Below are 27,691 nucleotides of genomic sequence, written 5' to 3'. Positions count from 1 at the left end.
TGTGTATAATGATAACAAATTGGAAACACCAAACACCAAATGTCCATCAGCCTGTGTTTAGTCACACATCAGAACACTTAGAAGCAGTGAATGATGAATGAGTTACAATTCCAGATGACAACCTTGATCAATCTCAATTACAAGTTGGGTATTTTTAAAAATGCAGAAGAGTACATACATGTGATTCAGTTTACTTACAGTTCAGAAACTTGCAAAACTATATGGCACTTTATTTAGGAATACAAATACATGTTTTGATAAAAAGCAAGGGACTGTTAAACACAAAATTTAGGCTAGTAGTTCCTCTGAGGGGTAATGAGAGGGAAAAGAGGGGGCCAAATGGGACTTGCTAATAGTACTATTGGTAATAGATTCTTTTTCTGAAACTGAGTGGTAGGTACACCTACACAGCAGTAGTATTCACTGTATTGTTATTCCTTACACTTTTGCTACTCAAAGTGTGTTCTGCTAACCAGCTGTGTTGGCATCCCCTGCAAGCTTGTTAGTAAGGCAGAATCTCAAGATCCCAGACTTACAGAATCATTTTATAAAGATCTCCAAGTGATTTGTATACACATTAAAGTTTGAGAAGCACTGCCTTATGCCTACCTATATTTTGTAAATATTTTTCTGTATTTCTTATTTAGTAAAAACATTTAAAAACAACTCAATTAAAAAAAAAAAAAACCCTGGGAATTCACCTGTTAGTTGGAAATGCAAATACTGTAAACTATTATGAAATTATCTTCAGCTATTTTAACTAAGTGCTACAGAAACTTGAGAATGATTAATTCTGCTGGCTGGATTGGTGTATGGACAAAGGTACCAGGCAGGATTTCAAAGGGGAAGTGACATTGACTCATATCTTAAAAAATGAATAGGATTTCCCATGGAGAAAAGCAGAAAAACAGTAAACAGTGGACCTATGCCTACAATATATATTGTAAATATGTATGTGAATGTGCAGGCATTCCAGGAAGGGCAGGTTGCATGTGACTGGAGTGTAGGAAGGGCAGTGTAGGATGAGGCCAGTGATATCCAGATTAGGGCCAGATTTGATGAATGCCAGCATAGGAAAGTTTCATTCCACATTGAATTCCTTAAAAAAATTTAAAGAAAATTCCTAAATACTTGCATAGTTCAGACTGTAGCCCCCAAAATCAAAACTCTAGCTGGGCGGAAATTGAAGACTACAGCAAAAGTCTTCCTCTTTTCCATTTCTACCTGTGGTACTTTTCAAAGGCAGTAAGGCATAGATTCAGTGAAATTTATCTTCTATTATTAAGTTAGCCATTAGTTCAGTTAAGCTTAGCAGCTCTTTGTTGAATTCAGACTATGGGCACCTGTGCTAAGTTCTAAGCATGCAGATACAGGAACACATAATGTAGCATAGTGTAGCAAGTACTAAGAGAAACAAGTGCTGTTGGGAGGAGCACTTAGGACAATTTGAAAATTAGAGGCTGTGCACTGTGGCTTGCCTTTAATCTCAGCACTTTGGGAGGCTGAAGCAGGAGGATCACTTGAGTGCTAGGAGTTTGAGGCTGCAGTGAGCTATGATTGTGTCGCTGCATTCCAGCCTTTGTGACAGAACGAGACCCTGTCTCAAAAACAAACAAACAAACAAAAACTAAGAAGTCTTCCTCAATGAAGTAATATATCTGCCCTGAGTTGAATTGTGAAGGAAAATTAGGAGTTTTCCAGCTAAAGGAACAGGAGGGATGGGCTTTCTAAGCGGAGGTAATTAGAATAGCATTATTGCCTTTCTTACTTCTATGGATCCTGTACAAATTATCGTGTTTATTTGGGAAGAGAAAAATGGTGAAGGAGGAAAGTTATGCCACTAATCAATCTGTCAGATTATGATTCAGATTTAAATGGATCCTCAAGCAGTGTCTGTCCTAGCACCTTGACTATCTGTGATGAATAAAACTTCCTGAGAAACCCTCTTAATTAATTACACTTGTACCTAACCCATTCTGTATCATTCACCTGGGATTTACTACCACTTTGCCTTTTCTCTGCCATTTCTTCTATTATGTAATCTTTCTGCATCTTCCATGAAGCAAATAGGGTGTTCATTTTATATCTGTTTTTCTATTTCTTGACTAGCTGTATATATCCCATTAACTGACTTTTGCCTTCTATGATTGAATTCCCTATATTAAGTCTTTAGATAAGAAATCTTCTAATTGTACACAAAAAATATTAAAGACATTTGTCCAAATGAAAAAATTTTAGTAGTATATACACTGTGACTTTTTTTTAAGCCCACACTTATTTTCCTATTTTGCTTCACAGGAATAACTTGAATCACCTTTCTATTATAATGGTGCACCTTGACTGTGTCAATTAATTATTCATATTTTCATTTACTCTTGTTTAATTGTGCTGGTCTAAACGTTATTTAAAAGATAGAGCCAAGTCTGTCAGTCACTCTTTAGAGGCCAATGTGTAGAACACTACCCTCCGTGTACTCTATCTTAGAGTCTTCCAAGCAGGCTCGTCTATATTATTTGATGCTATGTCAACAGGTAAAACTTTCAGCCACTGTTTTTGTCATGCTCTCTATCTCAAAAAATACAGAAGACAAGGTTACTTCGTAGGCCACCAGAAAGAAGGAGATTAGCTGTAATTATCCTATTTATTGCCCTATTTCTCATCTAATGGAAAGGAAAAAAAAGGTACAAGTAAACTTGTATGGTTCTCCTGGAACTCAGCCTTTCGATACCGGGGGGCAGATAAAGATTGTAAGAAATAACTGGTGTTTCATCAGTCTTCTTCTTTTTTTTTTTTTTTTTTGTGGAAGCTACCTTGGTTACAATATAACAAAGTGATATTTTATTTAGGATTTTTTTCTTCCTTTGATTCTTTAGTTACAGAAGAATTGCCTCCTTTCACTTTGCAGTGACCGGATCCTTCAAGATGTTCCATTTAACAGGCAAGTGATAGCTCTAGAACTTAAAGTGGGGCAAAACAGAATGTTAGAAATCTGTCTTGGGTCATTTCTTACCATTTAGGATATCCCTTTTATAAGATTAATTGAGTAGATAGAATTGTGGGTTATTTTATAGAGTGCTGAATCTACTTTCTTTCATTTAGTGCTTTGACATTCACGATAGCAAATTGACCCATGTTTTCATAGTCCTTTGCTTAGGAATTTATGTTGGTTATAGTTTTCAAGATGTCCACATGGTGTTGTAAGCTATGAACATTATTATCCCCATTCAAAAGATAAAAAAACTAAGGCATATATAGAGATTCACTTTCTTGACTATGGCTTTGTGTCTAATAACTGCAAGGTTAGTAAGATGCAGGTTTGGCCAGGCACAGTGGCTCATGCCTATAATCTCAGCGCTTTAGGAGGCCAAAGCGGGAGGATCCCCATGTCAGGAGTTCGAGACCAGCCTGGTGAAACCCCGTCTCTACTAAAGATATAAAAAATTAGCCGGGTGTGGTGTCGCGCGCCTGTAATCCCAGCTACTCGGGAGACTGAGGCAGGAGAATCACTTGAACCCGGGAGACGGCTGTTGCAGTGAGCCAAGATCTCACCATTGCACTCCAGCCTGGGCGACAGGGCAAGACTATCTCAAAAAAAAAAAAAAAAAAGACATAGGTCTTCTAATTCTAGGTCCAGTGTTCTTTTTTTTTTGTAACATATCTCTTATTATTATCATTATTTGGTATTGAATTATGGACGAAACTTTTTAAGGAGAGGTTAAGGGAGGCCATATAACTAGATTTCATTAAATATAAAGGGGTCCTTTGTTTTCTAAGATGTAATTTTGGAGCTTCAAATTTTTTTTTATTTTACTATTTTAAGATATAATTTTTCTTTTTCTTTTTTTTGAGAAAGGGTCTCACTCTGTCACCCAGGCTGGAGTGCAGTGGTGCGATCTCAGCTCACTGCAACCTCCTCCTCCTGGATTTAAGTGATTCTCCTGCCTCAGCTAACTGAGTAGCTGGGATTACAGGCGTGTGCCACCACGCTGGGCTAATTTTTGTATTTTTTGGGACAGACAAGGTTTCACCATGTTGGCCAGGCAGGTCTCAAACTCCTGACCTCAAGTAATCCACCTGCCTCGGCCTCCCAAAGTGCTGGGATTACAGGCATGAGCCACCATGCCCAGTCTTAAAATATAATTTTTTAACAATGGCATTTTGAAAAGGAAACTTATACTTCATTATTTAATGAAAAGTATGTTTTTCCAGCAGCAATTTTTTATTTTATTTTATTTTATTTTTTTGAGACGGAATTTCATTCTTGTTCCCCAGGCTGGAGTGCAATGGCGCGATCTCAGCTCACTGCAACCTCCACTACCTGGGTTCAAGCAATTCTCCTGCTTTAGCCTCTCAAATAGCTGGGATTACAGGCATGTGCCATCATACCCGGCTAATTTTTGTATTTTTAGTAGAGATGAGGTTTCACCATGTTGGCCAGGCTGGTCTCGAACTCCTGACCTCAGGTAATCCACCCACCTCGGCCTCCCAAAGTACTGGGATTACAGGCATGAGCCACTGCGCCTGGCCTTCAAGCAGCAATTTTACTGTGATTTACTTTTATCTGAGTAACAGAGTACACTTATCTGGCATGGCTAAGGAAAGAGGTGTTCCTTTTTTTATTTGAAATAAACAATTTGGATAAAAATATAACTACGTATATCTCATGTAGATTGCTAATTTTATTTTGGAAATATTGAACCTCTGTGCTCATCATCGTAACAAAGTCTAAGGTAGGAAAGACACAGTCACTCTCCTAAAGATTATATTCTACTCCTTAATGTTTTCTTAAAGGGCTAGATTATAAATACTCTAGGCCTATGGGCTATAGAGTCTCTGTTGCAGCTATTTAACTCTGCCATTGACCCTCAAAAGCAGCCATAGGTAATATGTAAGCAAATGGATATGGCTGTGTTCCAACAGAACTTTACAAAACAGGCAGCCAGATCCACAGGCTATATAGTTTGCTTACCTCTCATCTAGCCAATGCACTCTGCTAGAATTGACCTTCTTTGTGGTCAGAGGCTATGACTGATTCATCTCTTTGTCTCTAGTGCTTGGGTGGATATTTAATGGATTGATGGATGAATGAATGAATGAATATTACATGAGACAGAATTTTCATAGAAGAGGTGTTAATGAAATGCATTGTGCCCCCACACAAGGAAGGAAAGATTCTGTCTGACTGATGATCATTAAGGATTTCCTGTTAGTTATGGCACTTGAGATAAAAATGGTAAAAACTAACATGTATGAAGCACTTACTACTGCCAGGCAGGCATTGTGCTAAAGTGTTTTATGTAAGCTTATTCAGTCCTCAGAACAATCCTGTGAAATTAAATTATTACTCTTATGATCTTCATTTTACAGATGAGGAAATAGAGACACAGAAAGGATTAGTAACTTGCCCAAGGTAATAAGATAGTAAGTAGCAGAGTCTAGATTTAAATTCAGTCTGACTCCAGGTCCTCCATTTTTTCAACCATGCTATGTTGTTTTGAAGATGAGAGCTGATTGAATTGTTTTATGTTGTTGAAACTGCATGAATAAAGGCACAGAGAGAGTCAATTATATTAGTAAAAATTAACTTTTATGAAGAACTTATTTTATGCCAAATTCTGTACTAAGTCTTAAGCTTCTATGTGATACCATTTAATCCTCATGACAACCCTATAGAATAGGTTTTTATTTTATTTATTTATTTATTTATTTTTCGAGACAGAGTTTCGCTCTTATTGCCCAGGCTAGAGTGCAATAGCAAGATCTCGGCTCACTGCAACCTCTGCTTCCCGGGTTCAAGCAATTCTCCTGCCTCAGTCTCCTGAGTAGCTGTGACTACAGGTGTGCGCCACTATGCAAGGCTAATTTTGTATTTTTAGTAGAGGCGGGGTTTCACCATATTGGCCAGGCTGGTCTCAAACTCCTGACCTCAGGTGATCTGCCACCTCGGCCTCCCAAAGTGCTGGGATTACAGGTGTGAGCCAGCACACCCAGCCTGGAATAAGTTTTTGTTACTATTTTACAGATAAGAATGTTGAAGTTCAGCGAGGCTAAGGAATTTGGTCAGAGTCCCAAAGTTAGGCCAGGCGCAGGGGCTCATGGAGAATGTAATCCCAACACTTTGGGAGGCCAAGACAAGTGGATCACTTGAGGTCAGGAGTTCTAGAGCAGCCTGGCCAACATGGTGAAACGCTGTCTCTACTAAAAATACAAAAAATTAGCCAGGTGTAGTGGCGGCTCCTAGCTACTCAGGAGGCTGAGGCAGGAGAATCCTGGAGGCAGAGGTTGCAGGGAGCCAAGATTGTGCCACTGCACCCCAGCCTGGGCAACAAGAGTGAAACTCCGTCTCAAAAACAAACAAAAAGTTAATAAGTGGTGGAGGTGATATTTGACTCCAAGCTGACTCCAAAGTGTATGATGTTCTTAACAACTTGACTACATTGCCTCACATGATAAAATAATTTATTTTATTGTTATCATTAACATTAAGTAGAATTAGAATTCAAACCCACAACTGACTTGAGAATCTCTACACTGTACCACTAGCCTGTGTTACCTCATACTTGTGGGCATGTGTGAAGACTAATGAACAATCCACTTTGCAGAAAGCATAGGGTAGGCAGGAAAAAAGCTTGATATGGCCCCACGCTAAAGTCCTAGAATGCTTTGAGTATGGGAGTGACATCATACCTAAGTCCTCGAACAGGTTTCTTTCTTTCTTTCTTCCTTCCTTCCTTCCTTCCTTTCTTTCTTTCTTTTTTCCTTTCCTTTCTTTCCTTTCTTTTCTTTGTTTTCTTCCTTTCCCTTCCTTTCCATTCCTTTCTTCTTTCTTCTTTCTTTTTTGAGATGGAGTCTCACTCTGTCGCCAGGCTGGAGTGCACTGGCGTGATCTCGGCTCACTGCAGCTTCTGCCTCCCGGGTTCAAGTGATTCTCTTGCCTCAGCCTCCCGAGTAGTTGAGACTACAGGCGTGCACCACCACACCCAGCTAATTTTTTGTGTTTTCAGTAGAGATGGGGTTTCACCATGTTTGCCAGGATGGTCTGTATATCTTGACCTTATGATCCGCCCACCTCGGCCTCCCAAAGTGCTGGGATTACAGGCGTGAGCCACCGCTCCTGGCCAGAGGTTTATTTCTAATGTGCAGGCACACATTGATTGGAAACTAGTGGAGACAGGGAAGCCAATTAGGAATATATTGTAGAAGAATGCAAGTAGTGGGCCTAATCAGAAATGGCCTTGGAAACAGAAAGAAGGTAATAGTAAATTTAAAGAGAAGTTGTAGATTAGTAATCTACCTGAAAATAATCATTCAGTCAACATATATTAAACACTTTATGTTTTGATCACTGTATTGAGTGCGTGCGTGGCATAAAGGGCTAAATAGGATATATAGTCCCCGCCCTCAAGGAGCGCACAGGCCATATGGGGATTCAAGTGAGTCTGCAGATGACTGTGGATCTCTGACAGCTATACCTAAAGTACTAAGGAGCTAAGAAGGCAGTGATCAATGTGTCAAAGAAACCACCTCAAAGGCAGTGATATTTGATCTGAGTCTTAAGGATGAAACTATGGGTAACATAATCAGATGTATTCCTTGAGCTCATCTTGATTTTTCTCCTTGTATCCCACATTGAGTTCTTTGGCAAATCCAGCTCTAATCTTCAAAATTTATCCAGAATTCATCCATTTATCTTCACTTCCATTTCTGTCACTTGGAGTAGACTAAAAGTGATTTCTCTCCTGAATTACTGCAGTAGCCTCAGAACTGCTCTCTTGCTTCTGTCCTTGCCCTCCTGGCATTTGTTCTAAACACAGCTGATCGAGTAGTCCTGCTCATGTCATATTCCTGCTCAGAAGCCTTCTGTGGCTTTCCCTCTCATTCAGAGTAAAAGCTAGTTCCTTAATGATATGGTTTGGCCCTGTGACCCCACCCAAATCTCATGTTAAATTGTAATCACCAGTGCTGGAGGTGGGGCCTAGTGGGAGGTGATTGGATCATGGGGGTGTTTTCTAATGGTTTAGCACCATCCCCCGAGTGCTGTCTTGTGATAGAGTTCTCAAGAGATCTGGTCGTTTAAAAGTGTGTAGCACCTCCGGCTTTGCCCTTCCATCTCCTTCACCCATGTAGGATGTGCCAGTCTCACCTTCCACCATGATTGCAAGTTTCCTGAGGCCTTCCCAGCGGTGCTTCCTTACAGCCTGTGGAACCATGAGCCAATTAAACCTCTTTTCTTTATAAATCACCCAGTCTCAGGTAGTTATTTACAGCAATGCAAGAATGGACTAATAACTAGACTCTATGTGATCTGGTGCCTCTGTTACCTCTCACTTTCTCTTTCAGAACTCTTCCCTTGTTCTCTCTCTTCTGGCCTCACTGACCTCCATGCTATTTGTTGATATTTCTATGCCCATACCCACTTCAGGGCTGTTGTATTTCTCCTCCCCTCTGCCTGGAATGCTTGTCCCCTAAATACCCATATGGTTCTTTCTTACTTCCTCAAAAGTTTCAATGAGGCCTTCCATAGCCACCCTACGTAAAATTTCAACATTTCATATCCTCTTTTCCTGCTTTATTTATTTTTTTCCGTAGCATATGGTCAGTACCTAACCATACGATATATTTTACTTGTTTATCTGATTTATTACCTGTCTTCCTCACTAGAGTGTAAGCTCTATGAAAGTAGGGACATTTTTCTGTTTTGTTCACTATTCTATCTCCAGCACTAAGAACAATATCTGGCACAAAACAAGAATTTAATATATGTTTGTGAATGAATGAATGAATGTTTCTGTTGTGTTAGGTGCTATGAGGAACCCAAAAAATACTTAAATTACACCTATAATATGGAAATCACTATAATTTAGAAATACAGAATAGAAATATGTTATAATTCTAGAAGATGAAATGCCAAATAGTTGGAATCATATTTTCCAAACCCTTCTTTCTTTACGAAATGTTGTCAGAATTAATAATATGGCATCATCTTTAAAACACTAAGTGTAATTGTTACTCTCTACCAGTTAAGAGGAATTTTCCCTTGCCTTTTCACATATTTAAGTTGTAGCATCAGTTCCTAGTTGGAACTCTGAAATTGTGCCTGGGCCTCCACGATTAATCCATGAAACCCTTTTTGTGTTTTCAGGTTTGAAGCAGCCAAGCTTGTCATGCAGTGGCTCTGCAACCATGAGGATCAAAACATGCAAAGGATGGCAGTTGCTATCATTTCCATCCTGGCTGCCAAGGTACCTGAACTCTTGCTGAATAATTTTCTGTAGGCAGCTGTTTCTCACTACATTTACTGTTTCCCACCAAAATCTGTGTGCCAGAAACATTAGTAAATCTCTCTGCCAGCCTGCTTATTCAAGCTACATTCGATGTTGCAGAATTTGACTGGGCACAGTGATTCATGCCCATAATCCCAGCACTTTGGGAGGCCGAGGCAGGCCTCCCAAAAACAGATACACAGCAGAATTCCAAGGTGATCAGAGATTTTAGTCTGACCTTTGGAGTGAGGTACAGTGAATGATACTAAACTCACATTAATGAGTTCTTGGACATTGAATTTGTTTTTTACTTGCTTGCAGCTTTCTACAGAACAAACTGCACAGCTTGGTACTGAGCTCTTCATTGTCAGGGTAAGTCTATAATCTCCTCCATGCAGGCCACGAGATATTCATGTTTATTGTTTTTAGGCAGTATTGTATATTTTCTGACATTTTATATATATAAATATAAATATATATATAAATATACATAAATATATAAATATACGTATTATATATAGATATATATAGATATATAGATATATAGATATATATAGATATATATAGATATATATAGATATATAGATATATATAGATATATATAGATATATAGATATATATAAATATATATAGATATATAGATATATATAAATATATATAGATATATATAGATATATAAATATATATAGATATATAGATATATATAGATATATAGATATAAATATATATAGATATATAGATAGATATAAATATATATAGATATATATAGATATATATATAGAGATAGATATAGATATAGATATATAGATATATAAATATATATAAATACATAAATAAATATAGATATATATAAAAACATATATATATATATTTTTTTTAGACAGAGTCTTGCACTATCGCCCAGGCTGGAGTGCAGTGGTACGATCTCGGCTCACTGAAAGCTCCACTTCCTGGGTTCACACCATTCTCCTGCCTCAGCCTCCCGAGTAGCTGGGACTACAGGCGCCCGCCACCATGCCTGGCTAATTTTAGTATTTTTAGTAGAGATGGGGTTTCACCATGTTAGCCAGGATGGTCTCGATCTCCTGACCTCGTGATCCGCCCGCCTCGGCCTCCCAAAGTGCTGGGATTACAGGCGTGAGCCACCATGCCCAGCCAACATTTTATATTTTAATAAAAATTTTTTGTGGCTAGGCATGTGTTGACTCACACCTGTAATCCCAGCACTTTGGGAGGCCAAGGCAGGAGGGGATCACTTGAGGCCAGGAGTTCAAGAACAGTCTGGGCAATCTAATGGGACCCCTTCTCTACCAAAAAAAAAAAAGTTGGACATTGTGGCACATGCCCGTGGTTCCAACTACTCAGGAGGCTGAGGTGGGAGGATCACTTGAGCCCAGGAGGTCAAGGCTGCAGTGAGCTGTGATCATGGTACTGCACTCCAGCTTGGGTGACAGAGTGAGACCCTTTCTCAAAACAAACAAACAAAAATTTTTTTTTTGGTTACTTCTAAAGAAGTGTATTTATTTCTTTTCATATATGCAGCTTTACTCCTTAACAGAAATGGAAAAAGCCTTGACGTAGGAGTCAGATGACCTAGGATCTAGCTTGTAAACTCACTTTGTGAATTTGGGAAAATTACTTGAAGCATTGGGGTCTACATAAGTGTTAAGATCCTATCTAAGGCCAAGCACAGTGGTTATGCCTGTAATCCCAGCATTTTGGGAGGCCAAGGCAGGAGGGTTGCTTGAGCCCAGGAGTTTAAGACCAGCCTGGGCAATATGAGACCCCATCTATACAAATAATTTAAAGATTAGCCAGCTATGGTAGCACATGTCTGTGGTCCCAGCTACGCAAGAGGCTGAGGTGGAAGGATTGCTTGAGCCCAAGTGGTCAAGGTTGCAGTTAGCCGTGATGACGCTACTGCACTCCAGCCTGGGTGACAGAGCAAGACCCTGTCTCCAAAAATACAAAACACCTATCTGATTCTAAAACTCTGTGATTCTTGTTATTTATATAGAAAATGTAGAGACTATTACAGGCATAAGGTTGTGCTGTATGCTTTGGGGAAGTAGATATATGATTTTGCTTGGTTACAATCAGTTGAGGAAATTAGTAAACCACGAAAACTTTAAAAAGCTTTAAAGGGTGTAGATATAAACAATGTTTTAGGGAAGACTTAGAGGCAAAAAGTATATTTAAACATGCCTGTTAAAATCCTGGCATGAGGTGTTTGAATAGTAATACTACATGGAAAAGTCAAATAAGAGACTCCCTTTTTCCGTGACTTATAAATTATGTATGTAATGAGAAAGTAAACCATTCATTTGATAAATATATATAAAGTACACATGATATCAAATGAATGATACTTGCTACTTTACTAGATGTTAGGGAATTCACACTGAATTATAATTACGTAATTATAATTCACACTGAATTATATCTATAAATTCTACCCATAACAAACAGTGCAATAGAAAAAAAATAGCTATGTAGATATGGTTGTAACAAAATCTAAAAAGTATAATAATAGAGATAAGAATGAAAAAAATACACTGGGCATGGTGGCTCACACCTGTAATGCCGGCAATTTGGGAGCCTGAGGCGGGTGGATCACAAGGTCAGGAGATCAAGACCATCGTGGCTAACACGGTGAAACCCCGTCTCTACTAAAAATACAAAAAATTAGCCGGGCGTGGTGGCGGGCGCCTGTAGTCCCAGCTACTCAGGAGGCTGAGGCAGGAGAATGATGTGAACCCAGGAGGCGGAGCTTGCAATGAGCCGAGATAACGCCACTGCACTCCAGCCTGGTCGACAGAGGGAGACTCCGTCTCAAAAAAAAAAAAAAAATGAAAAAAATAGCTGGGCGCAGTGGCCCACGCCTGTAATTTGGGAGGTTGAGGTGGGCGGATCACGAGGTCAGGAGTTCGACACCAGCCTCCTGGTGTCGAACATGGTGAAACCCCATCTCTACTTAAAAATACAAAAATTAGCCAGGTGTGGTGGTATGCACCTGTAATCCCAGCCACTCAAGAGGCTAAGGCAGGAGAATCGCTTGAACCGGGAAGGTGGAGGTTGCAGTGAGCCGAGACTGGGCCACTGCACTCCAGCCTGGGCAAGAGAGTGAGATTCCGTCTCAAAAAAAAAAAAAAAGAAAAAGGAAAAAAATAATGTTATAAAGAGAGAGAAGGCTATTCGGGAATAATGAAAAGAGTAGGAATTCTGGAGTTGACATATCTGGATTTATTTTCAGTTATGTCTCTTACTACCCATGTATTTTGGGCAAATCACAGTTTTCTTTGGGGTGATAAAAAATACTTAATACAGTTCTTATGAAGGTTAAATGAAAAGAAAAGCTCATGCTTGTAATCCCAGAACTTTGGGAGGCTGAGGTGGGAGGATCACTTAAAGCCAGGAGTTTGAGACCAGCATGGTCAACATAGCAAGATTCTAGCTCTAATAAAAAAAAAAAAATTAGCTGGGCTTGGTGGCACGTACCTGTAGTCTCAGCTACTCAGGAGGTTGAAGCAAGAGGATCGCTTGAGCTTGGGAGTTCGAGTCTACAGTGAACTATAATTGTGTCACTGCACTCCAGCCTGAGTGATAGAGTGAGATTCCATGTCAAAAAAAAAAAAAGAAAAATGATTAACTGAGGTAGTATATGCTAAGTACCTAACACTAAATATAATATACATTAGATAAGTAGAAAAAGATGCTTATTTTGTTTATTTTACTATTTTCAGGGGTGACAGTTTTAAAAAATGACCTCTTATTGCTGTATGTGTCTCTCAGTAATTTTGGTATCTTCAAAGATTTTTTAGGAAATCTACTCATATGCTTTGGGAGGAAATCAAGCTTAAAGAAGGAATTAGTAGGCTGGGCACAGTGGCTCACGCCTGTAATCCTAGCACTTTGGGAGGCTGAGGCGGGTGGATTACCTGAGGTCAGGAGTTCGAGATCAGTGTGGCCAACATGGTGAAACGCCATCTCTACTAAAAATACAAAAATTAGCTAGGTGTGGTGGCATGTGCCTGTAATCCCAGCTACTTGGGAGGCTGAGAGACAGAGAATCACTTGAACCCCGGCGGGGGCAGAGGTTGCAGTGAGCTGAGATTGCGCCGCTTCACTCCAGCCTGGGCAAAACAGCAAGACTCTGTCCCAAAAAAATAAAAAAAAGTTAAAAAAAAGGAATTAGTAATAGTAGTGATACCTAACTATACCTACATGTTTGTGTTTCTTCAGTTTTTTTCCTGAATTGTGTATAGCCACTAGTATTATGTTCATTAATGTTTTCTTATGTCTGTTTTAACAGAGCTTCCTTTTTTACCTCCAAAAGTATAATCTAAAAATTGAATTATGGATACCTTATGTAGTTTTAAAACCACTTACTTTTCAAACATAAATTTTTTAGGGTAAAGCTATGATAGAACTAATTTACACCTGGAATTTCAAAGCTATTATCTTCTTGTTTTTTGAAAGAGAGGAGGGGAAAAGGAAATAAAAAGGGAAGGGGAAAGGGGGAAAAATAAGAAAAAGGAAGACAGAGGTACTGCATCATCTGCTCTCAGGGAAGGCTGAGGAGGGAGGGGCTATTGTCTTATTTATAGTCAAGATAGACTTTAATTCTCTTATTGTATGTAGTTTTTCCTTTCTTTTTTTTCTTAAGGAAAACTTGGAGTTGAATAGATTAGGTCTTCCTATTCTTACTTTCTCTGACTAAATTGACTATGAACAAATTAGTTAATATTTCTCAGACTCAATTTTCTCTCCTAAAAAATGGGAATAACAGTACTACAATATAGAATATAATTTGCTAATCCTTAATAAATGTTAGCTTCATTTGCCCTTCTCTTCCTTTGCCTTTTAAATTCTAGACTCTAAAATAAGTATATGCTGTGACTGAATGAGTAAGATAGTTGACCCAAGTTTTAATCATTTTGCCTATGTTATTTATGGGTGATTACATTATAGGTATGATCAGAATAATGTAGAAGTATTTATGAAAATCTTATACTTTTTTCTTGAAGAAAAGTTCAGTCCAAGGGGCTGTTTGTTATAAGTACCTTTACAGGAAATGCTTTAAGCCATGAGACTAATCCTCATGGACTTGTGGTTATTAATCACCACAAATTGTAATAACAGTTCAAAAATGAAAACTTATTTCTGTTTTTTTTCTTTTTCAGCAACTTCTTCAAATAGTGAAGCAGAAAACCAATCAAAATTCAGTGGACACTACGTTGAAATTTACTTTGAGTGCACTTTGGAACCTCACAGATGAATCTCCAACCACTTGTAGACACTTTATTGAAAACCAAGGGTTAGAACTCTTCATGAGGGTTCTAGAGGTTAGAATGGGAATTTAGCTTACAGTTTTGATATTTATTAATTTATTTACTTTAGCATTTATTTTATATTTGGTTCTTTAGGTAATTATAGGTTTCTTTTTCTTTTTACAGTCTTTCCCAACTGAGTCATCCATTCAGCAGAAAGTTCTAGGACTTTTGGTAAGATATAAGCACTTCCTGCTAAGTTCCAAGCTGTATTTATTTTCTGTCTGAAGTAACACATTGAAAGTTGCAGTTCTGCAGTGGCAGTGTCATAGCCCCTTATCTAAGGCACGATCATTGCTAATTGAGAACTATTCCCATTACCTTGCCATGATGAATTGCAATGGCAATTTCTTTCTTTCTTTTTTTTTTTTTTTTTGAGACAGGGTCTCACTTTGTTGCCCAGGCTGGAGTGCAGTGGTGTGATCACAGCTCACTGCAGCCTTGACCTCCTGCTGAGCTCAAGCGTTCCCCCAACTCAGTCTCCCTAGTAGGTGCACACTATAGGTGTGCACCACAATGCCCAGCTAATTTTTGTATTTTTTGTAGAGATGGGGTTTTGCCATGTTGCCCAGGCTGGTCTCAAACTCCTGAGCTCAAGCAATCCTCCTACCTCGGCCTCCCAAAGTGCTGGGATTATAGGCATGAGCTGCCTGGTCAGCAGTGGCAATTTTTGACAACTTCTAGGCAAATAAACAAAAAGAGAGAGAGAGAGAAAGAAAGAAAGTTGCTGCTATGATACTTGTAAACAATGACGTTGGAAAATAAATATTATTAAATTTAAAAAGACTATAAAAATATATCACGAGGTCAGGAGATCAAGACCATCCTGGCTAACCCGGTGAAACCCCGTCTCTACTAAAAATACAAAAAATTAGCCGGGTGTGGTGGCACGCGCCTGTAGTCCTAGCTACTCCCGAGGCTGAGGCAGGAGAATTGCTTGAACCCAGGAGGTGGAGGTTGCAGTGAGCCAAGATCACACCACTGCACTCCAGCCTGGGCAACAGAGCAAGACTCCGTCTCAAAAAAACCCTACAACTTTATTTTTTTTAATTTATTTTATTTTTTTATTTTTGCTACTATATATATATATTGGCCCAGTGCGGTGGCTCACGCCTGTAATCCCAATACTTTAAGAGGCCTAGGTGGGCAAATCACCTGAGGTCAGGAGTTCATGAACAGCCTGGCCAACATAGTAAAACTCTACAGGTGCCTGTAATCCCGGCTACTTGGGAGGCTGAGGCAGGAGAATTGCTTGAATCTGGGAGGCGGAGGTTGCAGTGAGCTGAGACCACGCCATTGCACTCCAGCCTGGACAATGAGAGCGAAATTCCATCTCAAAAGAAAAAAAAACCACAACATATATATATATATATATATATATAAATAAAGATTTTTGCCACATTAAAAGGAAAAATATAATACACATATGCTTCTTTATATTTTTTGGTATTGTACAAAGTTTCACACTGAGCATGTTTTACTTTTTTAAATTTATTTTTGAGACAGAGTCTGTCATTCTGTTGCCCATTGTGCAGTGCAGTGGCACAATCACGGCTCACTGCAGCCTTGACCTGCCAGGCTCAAGCAGTCTTCTCACCTTAGCCTCCAGAGTAGCTAGGACTATAGGCATGTGCCACCACGCCCAGCTTATTTATTTATTTATTTTTGTAGATTTGCAGTCTCGCCATGTTGCCCAGGCTGGTCTCAAATTCCTGGGCTCAAGCAGTCTTCCTGCCTTGGCCTCCCAAAGTGCTGGGATTACAGGCATGAGCCACCACACTTGGCCTCATGTTTCACTTTTATAATTGGTAAAACAGATCTCATTAAAAAATGTTATCAGGCTGGACACAGTGACTCATGCCTGTAAATCCCAACAATTTGGAAGGATGAGGTGAGAGAATTGCTTGAGCCTAGGAGTTTGAGACCAGCCTGGGCAACGAAGCACAACCCTATCTCTACAAAAAGTGAAATAAGAAAATTAGCTGAACATGGTAACATGTACCTGTAGTCCCAGCTAGTGGGGAGGCTCAGGCAGGAGGATCACTTGAGCCTAGGAGTTTGAGGGCTGCAGTGAACTGTGCTCATCCTACTGCACTCCAGCCTGGGTGACAGAGTGAGACCCAGTCTCTTAAAAAAAAAAAGTCATTAACCTACAAGTGTTCTTAGATTCTGTGTTTGATAGTTAATGATTACTACTTAAAGACTGCTTATGAAGGCCGGGCATAGTGGCTCATGCCTGTAATCCCAGCACTTTGGGAGGGTGAGGCAGGCAGGTCACCTGAGGTCAGGAGTTTGAGACCAGCCTGCCCAACATAGTGAAACCCCGTGTCTATTAAAAATACAAAAGTTAGCCAGGTATGCTGGTACATGCCTATAATCCTAGCTACTCAGGAGGCTGAGGCAACGAGAATCACTTGAACCTGGGAGGTGGAGGTTGCTGTGAGCTGAGATTGCACCATTGCACTCTAGCCTGGGCAACAGGGTGAGACTGTCTCAAAAAAAAAACCTGCTTACAAATCACATATTTCTTAACATATTGGATATGGATTAAAGTAAGCCCTCTAGGATTTTGAGACAAAGGTAAAAGATATATGTTTTATCAACTTAATTGCTGTAGCAGGCAAAGCGCCTATGTAGCAAAAGCCATTTTATTTTATTTTTTATTTTTGAAAAAAATATTGGTCGGGTGCGGTGGCTCACGCCTGTAATCCCAGCACTTTGGGAGGCTGAGGCAGGCAGATCACCTGAGGTCAGGAGTTCGAGACCAGCCTGACCAACATGGAGAAGTCTCGTTTCTACTAAAAATACAAAATTAGCCGGGCGTGGTGGCGCATGTCTGTAATCCCAGCTACTTGAGAGGCTGAGGCAGGAGAATCACTTGAACCCGGGAGGCGGGGGTTGCTGTGAGCCAAGATCACGCCATTGCACTCCAGCCTGGGCAACAAGAGCAAAACTCTGTCTCAAAAAAAAAAAAATATGGAACACTTTGCAAATTTACATGTATCTCTGCACAGGGGCCATGCTAATCTTCACTGTACCGTTCCAATTTTAGTATGTATGCTGTCAAGTGAGCACACAAAAGCAGACCTCTGCTCTCAAGGAATTAGATTATGGGAGGCATAGATTAGTGAGTTAAAAATGTACATTGGAGCTTGTTTTCCACATGCAAGCAGTGAGGAGATGGATTTTTAGGAAAGCTGAGGACTGCCATTTAAGGAAGACCTATCTGTTGTTGTAGCCTTCGTTATATAAGGTAGAAAATGGAAAACAACCTAAATGTCCAGTAATAGAGGAATTATTAAATAAATTTCAGCATTTGATTGTTTTATTCAGGGTTAATATGATTATTTGATACAGAAGTTGGCTCAGGTCACCTGAAATGGAAAGGTGAAATTTATTTTAAATATTTGTGGGTCGGGTGCAGTGGCTCATGCCTGATATCCCAGCACTTTGGGAGGCTGAGGTGGGTGGATCACGTGCGGTCAGGAGTTCAAGACCAGCCTAGCCAACATGGTGAAACCCCGTTTCCACTGAAAATACAAAAATTAGCCAGGCATGGTGGCCCATGCCTGTCCCAGCTACTCGGAAAGCTGAGGCAGGAGAATTGCTTGAACCTGGGAGGCAGAGGCTGCAGTGAACCAAGATCGCGCCACTGCACTCCAAGCCTGGGCAACACAGCAAGACTGTCTCAAAAAACAAAAACAAAAACAAAACAAAACAACAAAAAAAAGACTTCATCTCAAAAAAAACCTATATATTTTTTTAATTTCCAAAGGAATACATATTTGTTATAACTAGTGAAACAGTGCAAAACTGTATTTAACATCCTTAAGGCTCTGTCTCCAACCTTTCATCATTTTTATCTCCATGAAGTTATTAATATTAGTATAACTTTATATGTTTCCTTCCATATTTTTGTCTATTACCTTGTGATTAAATTTTTTCAACAATTTAATTTGAGATATTTATTCTAATTTAATTCCTTATGGTGAGAGAATATGCTTTGTTTGGTTTGAGTCCTTCTGTATTTATTGAGACTTGTGAATAGCCAAGGATATGGTCTATTTTGGTAAATATTCCATGTACACTTCAGAGGAATGTGTATTGTCTTATTATTGGGTATAGTGTTCTATAAATGACAGTCAGGTCACTGATTGTTAATTAGCTTGATTAACACTAATTAATAATTAGATTGTACAGTGTCACAGCTGACACTGTACAGTTCTACCACATCCTTACTAATTTTCAGCCTACCTGTTCTATCAATTATTGACAAAGGAGTTTTGAAATCTCTGACTGTAATTGTAGATGTATGTTTCTCCTTAAGTTCTATCAGCTTTTTCTTCATGTATTTTGAAACTCTATTATTAGATGTATAAACATTTAGAATTATGTCCTCCTGTTTAATGGACTCCTTTACTGTTACCAAACCACTTTCTTTACCCCTGCTAATATCCTCTACTTTGAAGTCTGCTTTGATGCTGATATAGCCATTTGTACTTTCTTTTGACTAGAATTAGCATAGTACTTCTTGTTTTATCCTTTTACTTTTAACCTATATTTATCTTTATATTTAAAATGTATTTCTTGTAGATAGCATATACCTTGCATCCTGCTTTTTTATCTAGTTTGAAAATATCTGTTTTTTATTTGGGGTATTTGGATCATTTACATTTCCTGTGATTTTTAAATTTTTTTAAATAATAAAAAATAATAATTGTGTATGTGGAGTACAATGTAATTTTTTTTTTTTTTTGAGACGGAGTCTTGCTTTGTTGTCCAGGCTAGAGTACAATGGTGTGATCTCAGCTCACTGCAACCTCCACCTCCCGGGTTCAAGCGATTCTCCTGCCTCAGCCTCCCCAGTAGCTGGGATTACAGGCGCCTGCCTCTGTGTCTGGCAAATTTTTGTATTTTTAGTAGAGATGGGGTTTTGCCATGTTGGCCAGGGTGGTCTCAAACTCCTGACCTCATGATCTGCCCACCTCAGCCTCCCGAAGTGCTGGGATTACAGGCTCACGTGAGCCACCGCGCCCGGCCTTTTTTTTTTTTAGTAGAGACTGGGTTTCACCATGTTGCCCAGGCTGATCACGAACTTCTGACCTCAAGTGATCCACCAGCCTCGGCCTCCCAAAGTGCTGGGATTACAGGTGTGAGGCACCATCCCAGCCCAATGTGATGTGATGTATGTGTTTAATCATTGTGGAATGATTAAATCAAGCTAATTAACATATCCATGACCTTACATACTTACTATTTTTTGTAGTGAGAGCATTTAAAATTTACTCTTGGCTGGGTGCAGTGGCCCACACCTATAATCCCTAAATTAATAATAACGTATTGTATAGTTCAGAATTGCTAAGAGTACTTTTTTTTTTTTTTTTTTTTTTTTTGAGACAGGGTCTCACTCTGTTACCCATGCTGGAGTGCAGTGGCATGATCTCAGCTCACTGCAGCCTCGACCTCCTGGGCTAAAGCAATTCCCCCACCTCAACTTCCTGAGTAGTTGGAACTGTAGGCGCACACCACCGTGGCCGACTAATTTTTAAATTTTTGTAGAGATGGGTTTTCGCCATGTTGCCCAGGCTGGTCTTGAACTCCTGAACTCAAGTGATCCACCCACCTTGGCCTCCCAAAGTGTTGGGATTATAGGCATGCACCACCATAGCCTGGTGTCATTTTTCTTCAACCTAAAAGACATCCTTTAACATTTCTTACAGTGTGGATCTGCTGATGATGAATTCTTCAGCTTTTGTCTGACTGAAAACATCTTTACTTAACCTTTGTTTTTGAAAGATACTTTTACCAGGTATATAATTCTAAATTGACATTACTTTAAAGATACTGATTAGCTTTTTTCTGACTTGCTTCTTTCTAATGAAAAATCTGATGTCATCATTATCTTTATACTTACGTATGTACACATTATTTTCCTCTGGCTACTTTTAAGATTTAAGATTAGTTGGCTGGACACGGTGGCTCACGCGTGGAATCCCGGCACTTTGGGAGGCCAAGGCGGGTGGATCACCTAAGGTCAGGAGTACGAGACCAGCCTGGCCAACATGGCGAAACCCCGTCTCTTCTAAAAATAACAGAAATTAGCTGGGTGTGGTGGCAGGAGCCTGTAACCCCAGCTACTCGGGAGGCTGAGACAGGAGAATCGCTTGAACCCAGGAGGCGGAGGTTGCAGTGAGCCAAGATCACGCCATTGCACTCCAGCCTGGGCAACAAGAGCAAAACTCCATCTCAAAAAAAGAAAAAAAAGATTTAAGATTAGTAACAATTTTGAATATTTGATTATATGTGTCTTGATGTAATTAACTTCATGTTTCCTATATTTGGGATTTATTGAGCTTCTCAGATATATAGGTCTATAGTTTTCATCAAGTTTGGAAAGTTTTTAGCCATTGTTGCTTTTTAAAATTTTTTTGTACAGATGGGATTTTGCTGTATTGTCCAGGCTGGTCTCAAACTCCTGGCCTCAAGTGATTCTCCCACCCTGCCCTCCCAAAGTGCTGGGCTTACAGGAGTAAGCCACTGTGACCTGCCCATTTCCCTAAAATAAATTTTGCAGCCCTTCTCCCCACATTGGAGTCCTTTGGAGACACTAATTTGCACATATTAAGCTGCTTGACATTGTCCCAAAGCTTACTGATGCTCTTTAATGTTTTTGTTCTTTTGTATTCTGTGTGTTTCAGTTTGGATAGTTTCCCTTGCTGTGCCTTCAGTTCAATAATTTTTTTCATCTGCAATATGTAATCTGCTACAATGCCATCTAGTATATTTTTTCATCTTAGACATTGTCATTTTCATCTCTCCAAGTTCAATTTAGGTGTTTTTTGTATCTTCCGTGTTACTACTTTTTGAATATATGAAATAAAATTTTAATAACTTTTAATATCCTAATCGGCTAGTTTTATTTAGTATCTATGTCAGTTCAGGGTCAATTTCAAGTGATTATTCTCCTCATTATGAGTCATGTTTTCCTGATACTTGGCATGCTTAGGTTTTAATTTACTTTTTAAAAAATTTATTATTTTTTAAATTGTGATAACGTAAAATTTACCATCTTAACCATTTTTAAGTGTGTTGTTCAGTGGTATTAAATACTTTTATAATGTTGTAGAACCATCACTACCACTCATCTCTGTAACTGTTTTCATCTTGTAAAACTGAAAGTCTGTAACCATTAAACAATACTATTCCATTTCCCCATTCTGCCGCCCCTGGTAACCACCATTCTATTTTCTGTCTCTATGATTTTAACTCCTTAACTACTTCATGTAAGTGGAATCATACAGTATTTGTCTTGTTGTAACTAGCTTACGTCACTTACAATATTGTCCTCATGGTTCATCCATGTTGTAGTGTATGTCAGAATTTCCTTCCTTTTTAAGGCTGAATAATATTTCATTGTATGTATAGACCACATTTTCCTTATCCATCCATTTATTGGACACTTAGGTTGCTTCCTTGGTTTTGCTATTGTGAATAATGCTTCTGTGAAGATGAGTGTACAAATGTCTCACCACAACCTCCGCCTCCCAGGTTGAAGCGATTCTTCTGCCTCAGCCTTCCTGAGTAGCTGGGATTATAATCCCTATAGACGTGCACCACCCAGCCTGGTTAATTTTGTATTTTTAGTAGAGACAGGGTTTCTCCATGTTGGTCAGGCTGGTCTCAAACTCCCCTCAGGTGATCCGCTTGCCTCTGCCTCTCAAAGTGCTGGGATTACAGGTGTGAGCCACCGCACCCGGCCACGAATATCTCTTTAAGACTGTACTTTGAATTTTGTGGGGTATAGTTCCAGAAATAGAATTACTGTATCGTGATAATTCTATTTTTAAATTTTGAGAAACTACCATACTGTTTTCCACAACAGCTCTACTGTTTTACATTCCCACCAACAGTGTCCAAGGGTTCCAATTTCTCCACATTCTCACCTCTTGTTATTTTCCGTTTTTTTTTTTTTTTTTTTTTAATAGTAGCCATTCTAGTGGGTCTGAGATAGTATCTTGTAGTTTTTGTTTGCATTTCTCTGATGATAAGTGGTGTTGAGTATATTTGTATGGGTTTATTGGCCATTTGTAAATCTTCTTCGGAGAAATATCTATTCAGTTCCTTTGCCCATTTTTAAATTGGGTTGTTTGTGTTTTTGTTGTTGTATTTTAGGAGTTCTCTATATATTCTGGATATTAATCCCTTATCAGATATATGTCTTGCAAATGTTTTCTCCCATTCTGCTTGGTAGTTTTTGATTGAATGCCAGACATTGTGAATTTTTACCTTCTTGGTTGCTGAATATTTTTGTTTTTCTATGAATATTCTTGAACTTTGTTCTGGGATGCAGTTAACTTACTTTTAAACATTTTGATCACTTTGATCACTTGCTTTTTATGATTTATTAGGAGGTTCCAGAGCAGTGGTCAGGCTATGGCTAATTATTCTCTACTACTGAAACAGTAGTAGAGTAACAGAGTCCTTCCTGAGGACTCTGCCCAGTGCCTTGTGAATGAAAGGTTTTTCCATACTGGGTGATGAGAATATGTGAGAACATGCACTATTCCTGGCCCTCTGTGAGCACTACGCACTTTTCTCTAACTCTTTAGTTGGTTCTTTTCCTGCCCTCAGCTTCCTTGTGTTCATTTTGTTATCGTTGCTCCGCTGAATAGAGTGGGACTCTACAGATGGCTGGACTCGCTTTATGTGCAAATTCTCTTTTCCCTGGTGTTCTGTCCTGTGAGTTACCATCATTTCTGCGGACTGTTCACCTCATTTCCTACTCCATTCAGTCTACTGAGCTCTGCTTCAGGTCTGTATCCCTGTGCTACAGCCTGGAAACTCTTTCAAGGCAATAGCTCACTTTGTTTTCCATCCAGTAAAGGACACTAAGAGTCACTGTCCTTTATTGCTTGTGACCAGTATCTTGAGAATTGTTTTTCCATATTTATTTGGATTTTTTAGTTGTTTCAGGCAGATGTGTAAATCTGACTGTTTTTACTCCACCTTGGCCAGAAGCAGGAGTGCTCATCAATCCTCAATTTAAAAACAAGAAATTGGCTGGGCAGGGTGGGTCACACCTGTAATCCCAACACTTTGGGAGGCCAAGGCGGGCGGATCACCTGAGGTCAGGAGTTCGAGACCAGCCTGGCCAACATGGCGAAACCCTGTCTCTACTAAAAATACAAAAATTAGCTGGCCATGGTGGTCGCTGCCTGTAATCCCAACTACTCGGAGGCTGAGGCAGGAGAATCACTTGAATCAAGGAGGCGGAGGTTGCAGTGAGCTGAGATCCCGCCATTGAGCTCCAGCCTGAGCAACAGAGCAAGGCTCCGTCTCAAAAAAAAAAAAAAAAAAAGAGAGAGAGAGAGAAATTTATCTTTCATATTTACTCACATTTCTCATTCTGTTCTTTTCTTACGTTTATTATCCTATAGGTGTGCTAGCAATGACTTCTCACTCATGTGTTGTTTACCTAACAAAGTTTTTTATTTTGCTTTGATTTTTTGAATGATAAATTTTTGGTTGGCTATTAAAGTCTAAGTGGACAATTTTTTTCTGTTGAATCTTTGGGTTTATAATTTTTATCACGTTTTGCAAAAATTTGGCCATTATTTCTTCAGATACCTTGTTTCATACCCTCTCTAATTTCTGCTTCTTCTATGACTTCAGTTATAAGCATGTTAGACTTCTAGACATTATCCCACAGGTCGCAGAACTCCTTTATTGGCTTTCTTCCCCAGTCTGGTTTTTTCTTCTGTGCTTTGATTTGGATGGTTTCTATTTCCTTTTGTGTGTGTAAATAGAGACAGGGTCTCCCTATGTTGCCCAGGTTGGTTTTGAACTCCTGGCCTGAAGTGATCCTCCCACCTCAACCTCCTGTGCTGGGATTACAGGTGTAAACCAGCATGCCCTGCCATGGATGCTTTTTATTTCTCTGTTGTTTAGTCCACTGATTGTTTTTCCGGAAGCATCTCATCTGCTGTTAATCTCATCCAATATATTTTGCTTTTCAGATATTTAGTTTTTTTTTTTTTTTTAATTTCTATAATTTACATTTAGGTTGGCCAGGCGCGGTGGCTCACGCCTGTAATCCCAGCACTTTGGGAGGCCGAGGCGGGCGGATCACGAGGTCAGGAGATCGAGACCAACCTGGCTAACATGGTGAAACCCCGTCTCTACTAAAAATATTAAAAAATTAGCCAGGCGTGGTAGTGGGTGCCTGTAGCCCCAGCTACTCAGGAGGCTGAGGCAGGAGAATGGTGTGAACCTGGGAGGCGGAGCTTGCAGTGAGCTGAGATCGCGCCATTGCACTCCAGCCTGGGCGAGAGCGAGACTCCGTCTAAAAAAAAAAAAAATTTACATTTATGTCTTTCTTACATGTTCATTTTCTCTCTTCATGTTTATGTCTGAATTATATTTATAATATTTATAATAGCTGCTTTAAGTCCTTGTCTGCTAATTCTATTATCTCTGTTATTTTTTAGTCCATTTCTATGGATTGATTTTTCTCCTGGTTATGAATCATATTTTTCTGCCCCTTTGTATGCCTGGTAATTTTTTTATTGGATGCCGGTCCTTGCGAAATGTAACTTGGTGATTGCTAGGTTTTATTATTTTTCTCTAAAGAGTCTTATACTTTGTTCTTGCATGCAGTTACTTGCAGATCAAGTTGCTCCTCTTGAAGCTTGTTTATGTGTTATTTTATTTTATTTTATTATTATTATTTTTTTTTTGTGAGACAGAGTCTCACTCTGTTGCCCAGGCTGGAGTGCAGTGACATGATTTCCACTCGCTGCAGCCTCCACCTCCCAGGATCAAGCAATTCTCCTGCCTCAGCCTCCCGAGTAGCTGGGATTACAGGCACATGACACCATGCCCAGCTCATTTTTCTATTTTTTTTAGTAGAGACGGGGTTTCTGCATGTTGGCCAGGCTGGTCTCGAACTCCTGACCTCAGGTGATCTGCCTGCCTCTGCCTCCCAAAGTGATGGGATTACAGGCGTGAGCCACCACGCTTGGCTGTTTTGGGTTTGTTTGTTTGTTTGTTTTGAGATGGCGTCTCACTCTGTCTCCCAGGCTGGAGTGCAGTGGTGGGATCTCAGCTCACTGTAACCTCTGCCTCCTGGGTTTAAGCAATTCTCGTGCCTCAGCCTCCCAAGTAGCTGAGATTACAGGTGTGCACCACCACACCTGGCTAATTTTTGTGGATTTAGTAGAGACGGGCTTTCTCCATGTTGGCCAGGCTTGTCTTAAACTCCCGACCTCTAAGGTATGAGCCACCACACCCAGCCCTGTTTATTTGTTTTGTTAGAGTGGTGTCTTATCAGACTTTACCCTGCGGTTCATATATAATTTAGCCCTACTACTATCAAATACTTTGCTTATTATAAGGTCTCTTGAGTCTGGCTAGCGGAAACGTGAACTACTCCTATCCCCGTGTGACTTTGGGATTTGTTCATATACTACTTTCTGGTAGTTCTTTCCCTAGCCTCCTGGAGTTTCACCCATGTCATTACTGAGCCAGAGATTTGGGGTACAGGTCATGTGTGCTCTGTCTCTGAGTGTGGAGCTTTGTCCTTTCCAGCACTCTGTTCTACAGAGTTTTTTCTGCTTGACCACCCTGAACTATGATCTCTGTTTCAACAAAACTGCTACTTTCTCTTTGGCTTCCTCTTACCTTCATTGCAGTCTGTAAACTGCCCTCATTTGAATGCTTTCTCTCAGGGAAATACTTTTCTCTCACCTTCCTGAATTGCCTGTTATCCAGGGCCTAAAAACAGTTATCTTAACCATTTACTATACATATTATATTAATTTTTATATCTTCTTTTTTTTTTTTCCAGAACAATATAGCTGAAGTACAAGAATTACATTCTGAATTAATGTGGAAAGATTTTATAGACCACATCAGTAGTCTTCTACACAGTGTGGAAGTGGAAGTCAGTTACTTTGCAGCTGGAATTATTGCCCATTTAATATCCAGAGGTGAACAAGCTTGGACATTGAGTCGTAGCCAGAGGAATTCTCTGCTGGATGATTTGGTAGGGTCATTCCATACCAACAAAAGACATTCTTAGTGGTTAAACTATCACAGTCTCATAATGTAGTAAATAATGCAGTGCTAAATAAATATTGTAATCCCTTCTTGTGTGTCTTTTGTCTTTCAGCATTCAGCTATTTTGAAATGGCCAACTCCAGAGTGTGAGATGGTAGCATACAGGTAATTAGTATCATAATTAATAGTAAACCAGCAACCTAGTCTAGAGATCATTCCTAAGAGTCATTCCTACTAGATGCATAATTTTTCCCTCAGGCACCTCAGTATTGGTTATTTATTTATTTATTTATTTTGAGACAGAGTTTCACTCCGTCGCCACGGCTGGAGTGCAGTGGCATGATCTTGGCTCACTGCAACCTCCACCTCCCAGGTTCAAGCAATTCCCCTGCCTCAGCCTCCTGAGTAGCTGGGATTATAGGCGCCCACTAGCATGCCCGGCTAATTTTTGTATTTTTAGTAGAGATGAGGTTTCACCATGTTGGCCAGGCTGGTCTTGAACTCCTGACCTCAGGTGATCTGCCTGCCTGGGCCTCCCTAAGTGCTGAGATTACAGGCGTGAGCCACCACACCCAGCCAAAAGTATTGGCTTTAAAAGAAGCAAAGTATTTTGACTTTTTTCTACCACCTATCACTCTTCATGTTTCCTTCATTTCACATTTGTTGAAGACAAGTGCTAGGAATTTGTTCTGTGCTCTTGAAATTCAAAGATGAACAAAGACATGGTGTCTGCACACAAGAATTTTATATCCTTGTGAGGGAGAGCAAATGTGGATCAGATAAAATACCGTTATGCCAAATGTCCATAGAATGTTATGAAATTAAAGGTGAAGCCCAGCAGGGTAGCACATACCTGTAGTCCTGGGAGGATCACTTGAGCCCAGGAGTTTGAGGCTGCAGTGAGCTCTGATTGCATCACTGCATTCCAGCCTGAGTGACAGAGGAAGACTCCAAATGTAAATATACACACACACACCCCTTTCAGAGGAAGTGAGTTGTGACCTGAGTGTTGAAAGATAAGGAGAGGCAGGAGATTTTTAG

General features: G+C 39.7%; 1 protein-coding gene and 1 non-coding gene across 2 annotated transcripts in view; one reads left to right on the top strand and one right to left on the bottom strand.

The window, feature by feature from the left end:
* Positions 1 to 27,691, top strand: part of ZYG11B (zyg-11 family member B, cell cycle regulator) — a 99,655-nt gene that overhangs the window by 59,692 nt on the left and 12,272 nt on the right. Inside the window, exons 6-12 of the mRNA XM_054500560.2 lie at positions 2,874 to 2,938; positions 9,143 to 9,242; positions 9,585 to 9,635; positions 14,447 to 14,608; positions 14,720 to 14,767; positions 26,439 to 26,636; positions 26,763 to 26,815. Coding sequence (XP_054356535.2) covers positions 2,874 to 2,938; positions 9,143 to 9,242; positions 9,585 to 9,635; positions 14,447 to 14,608; positions 14,720 to 14,767; positions 26,439 to 26,636; positions 26,763 to 26,815 — 677 coding nt within the window. The remainder of the gene's footprint in view (positions 1 to 2,873; positions 2,939 to 9,142; positions 9,243 to 9,584; positions 9,636 to 14,446; positions 14,609 to 14,719; positions 14,768 to 26,438; positions 26,637 to 26,762; positions 26,816 to 27,691) is intronic.
* LOC129023259 (U6 spliceosomal RNA) lies at positions 17,564 to 17,668 on the bottom strand. Its single transcript, XR_008496742.1, has one exon. It is a non-coding gene; the product is annotated as a U6 spliceosomal RNA (small nuclear RNA).

This window comes from Pongo pygmaeus, chromosome 1 (assembly GCF_028885625.2).
Source record: "Pongo pygmaeus isolate AG05252 chromosome 1, NHGRI_mPonPyg2-v2.0_pri, whole genome shotgun sequence".
NCBI lineage: Eukaryota > Metazoa > Chordata > Mammalia > Primates > Hominidae > Pongo > Pongo pygmaeus.
The sequence above is the reverse complement of the archived record's forward strand: the minus strand, read 5'-3'. Positions and strand labels throughout refer to the sequence as shown.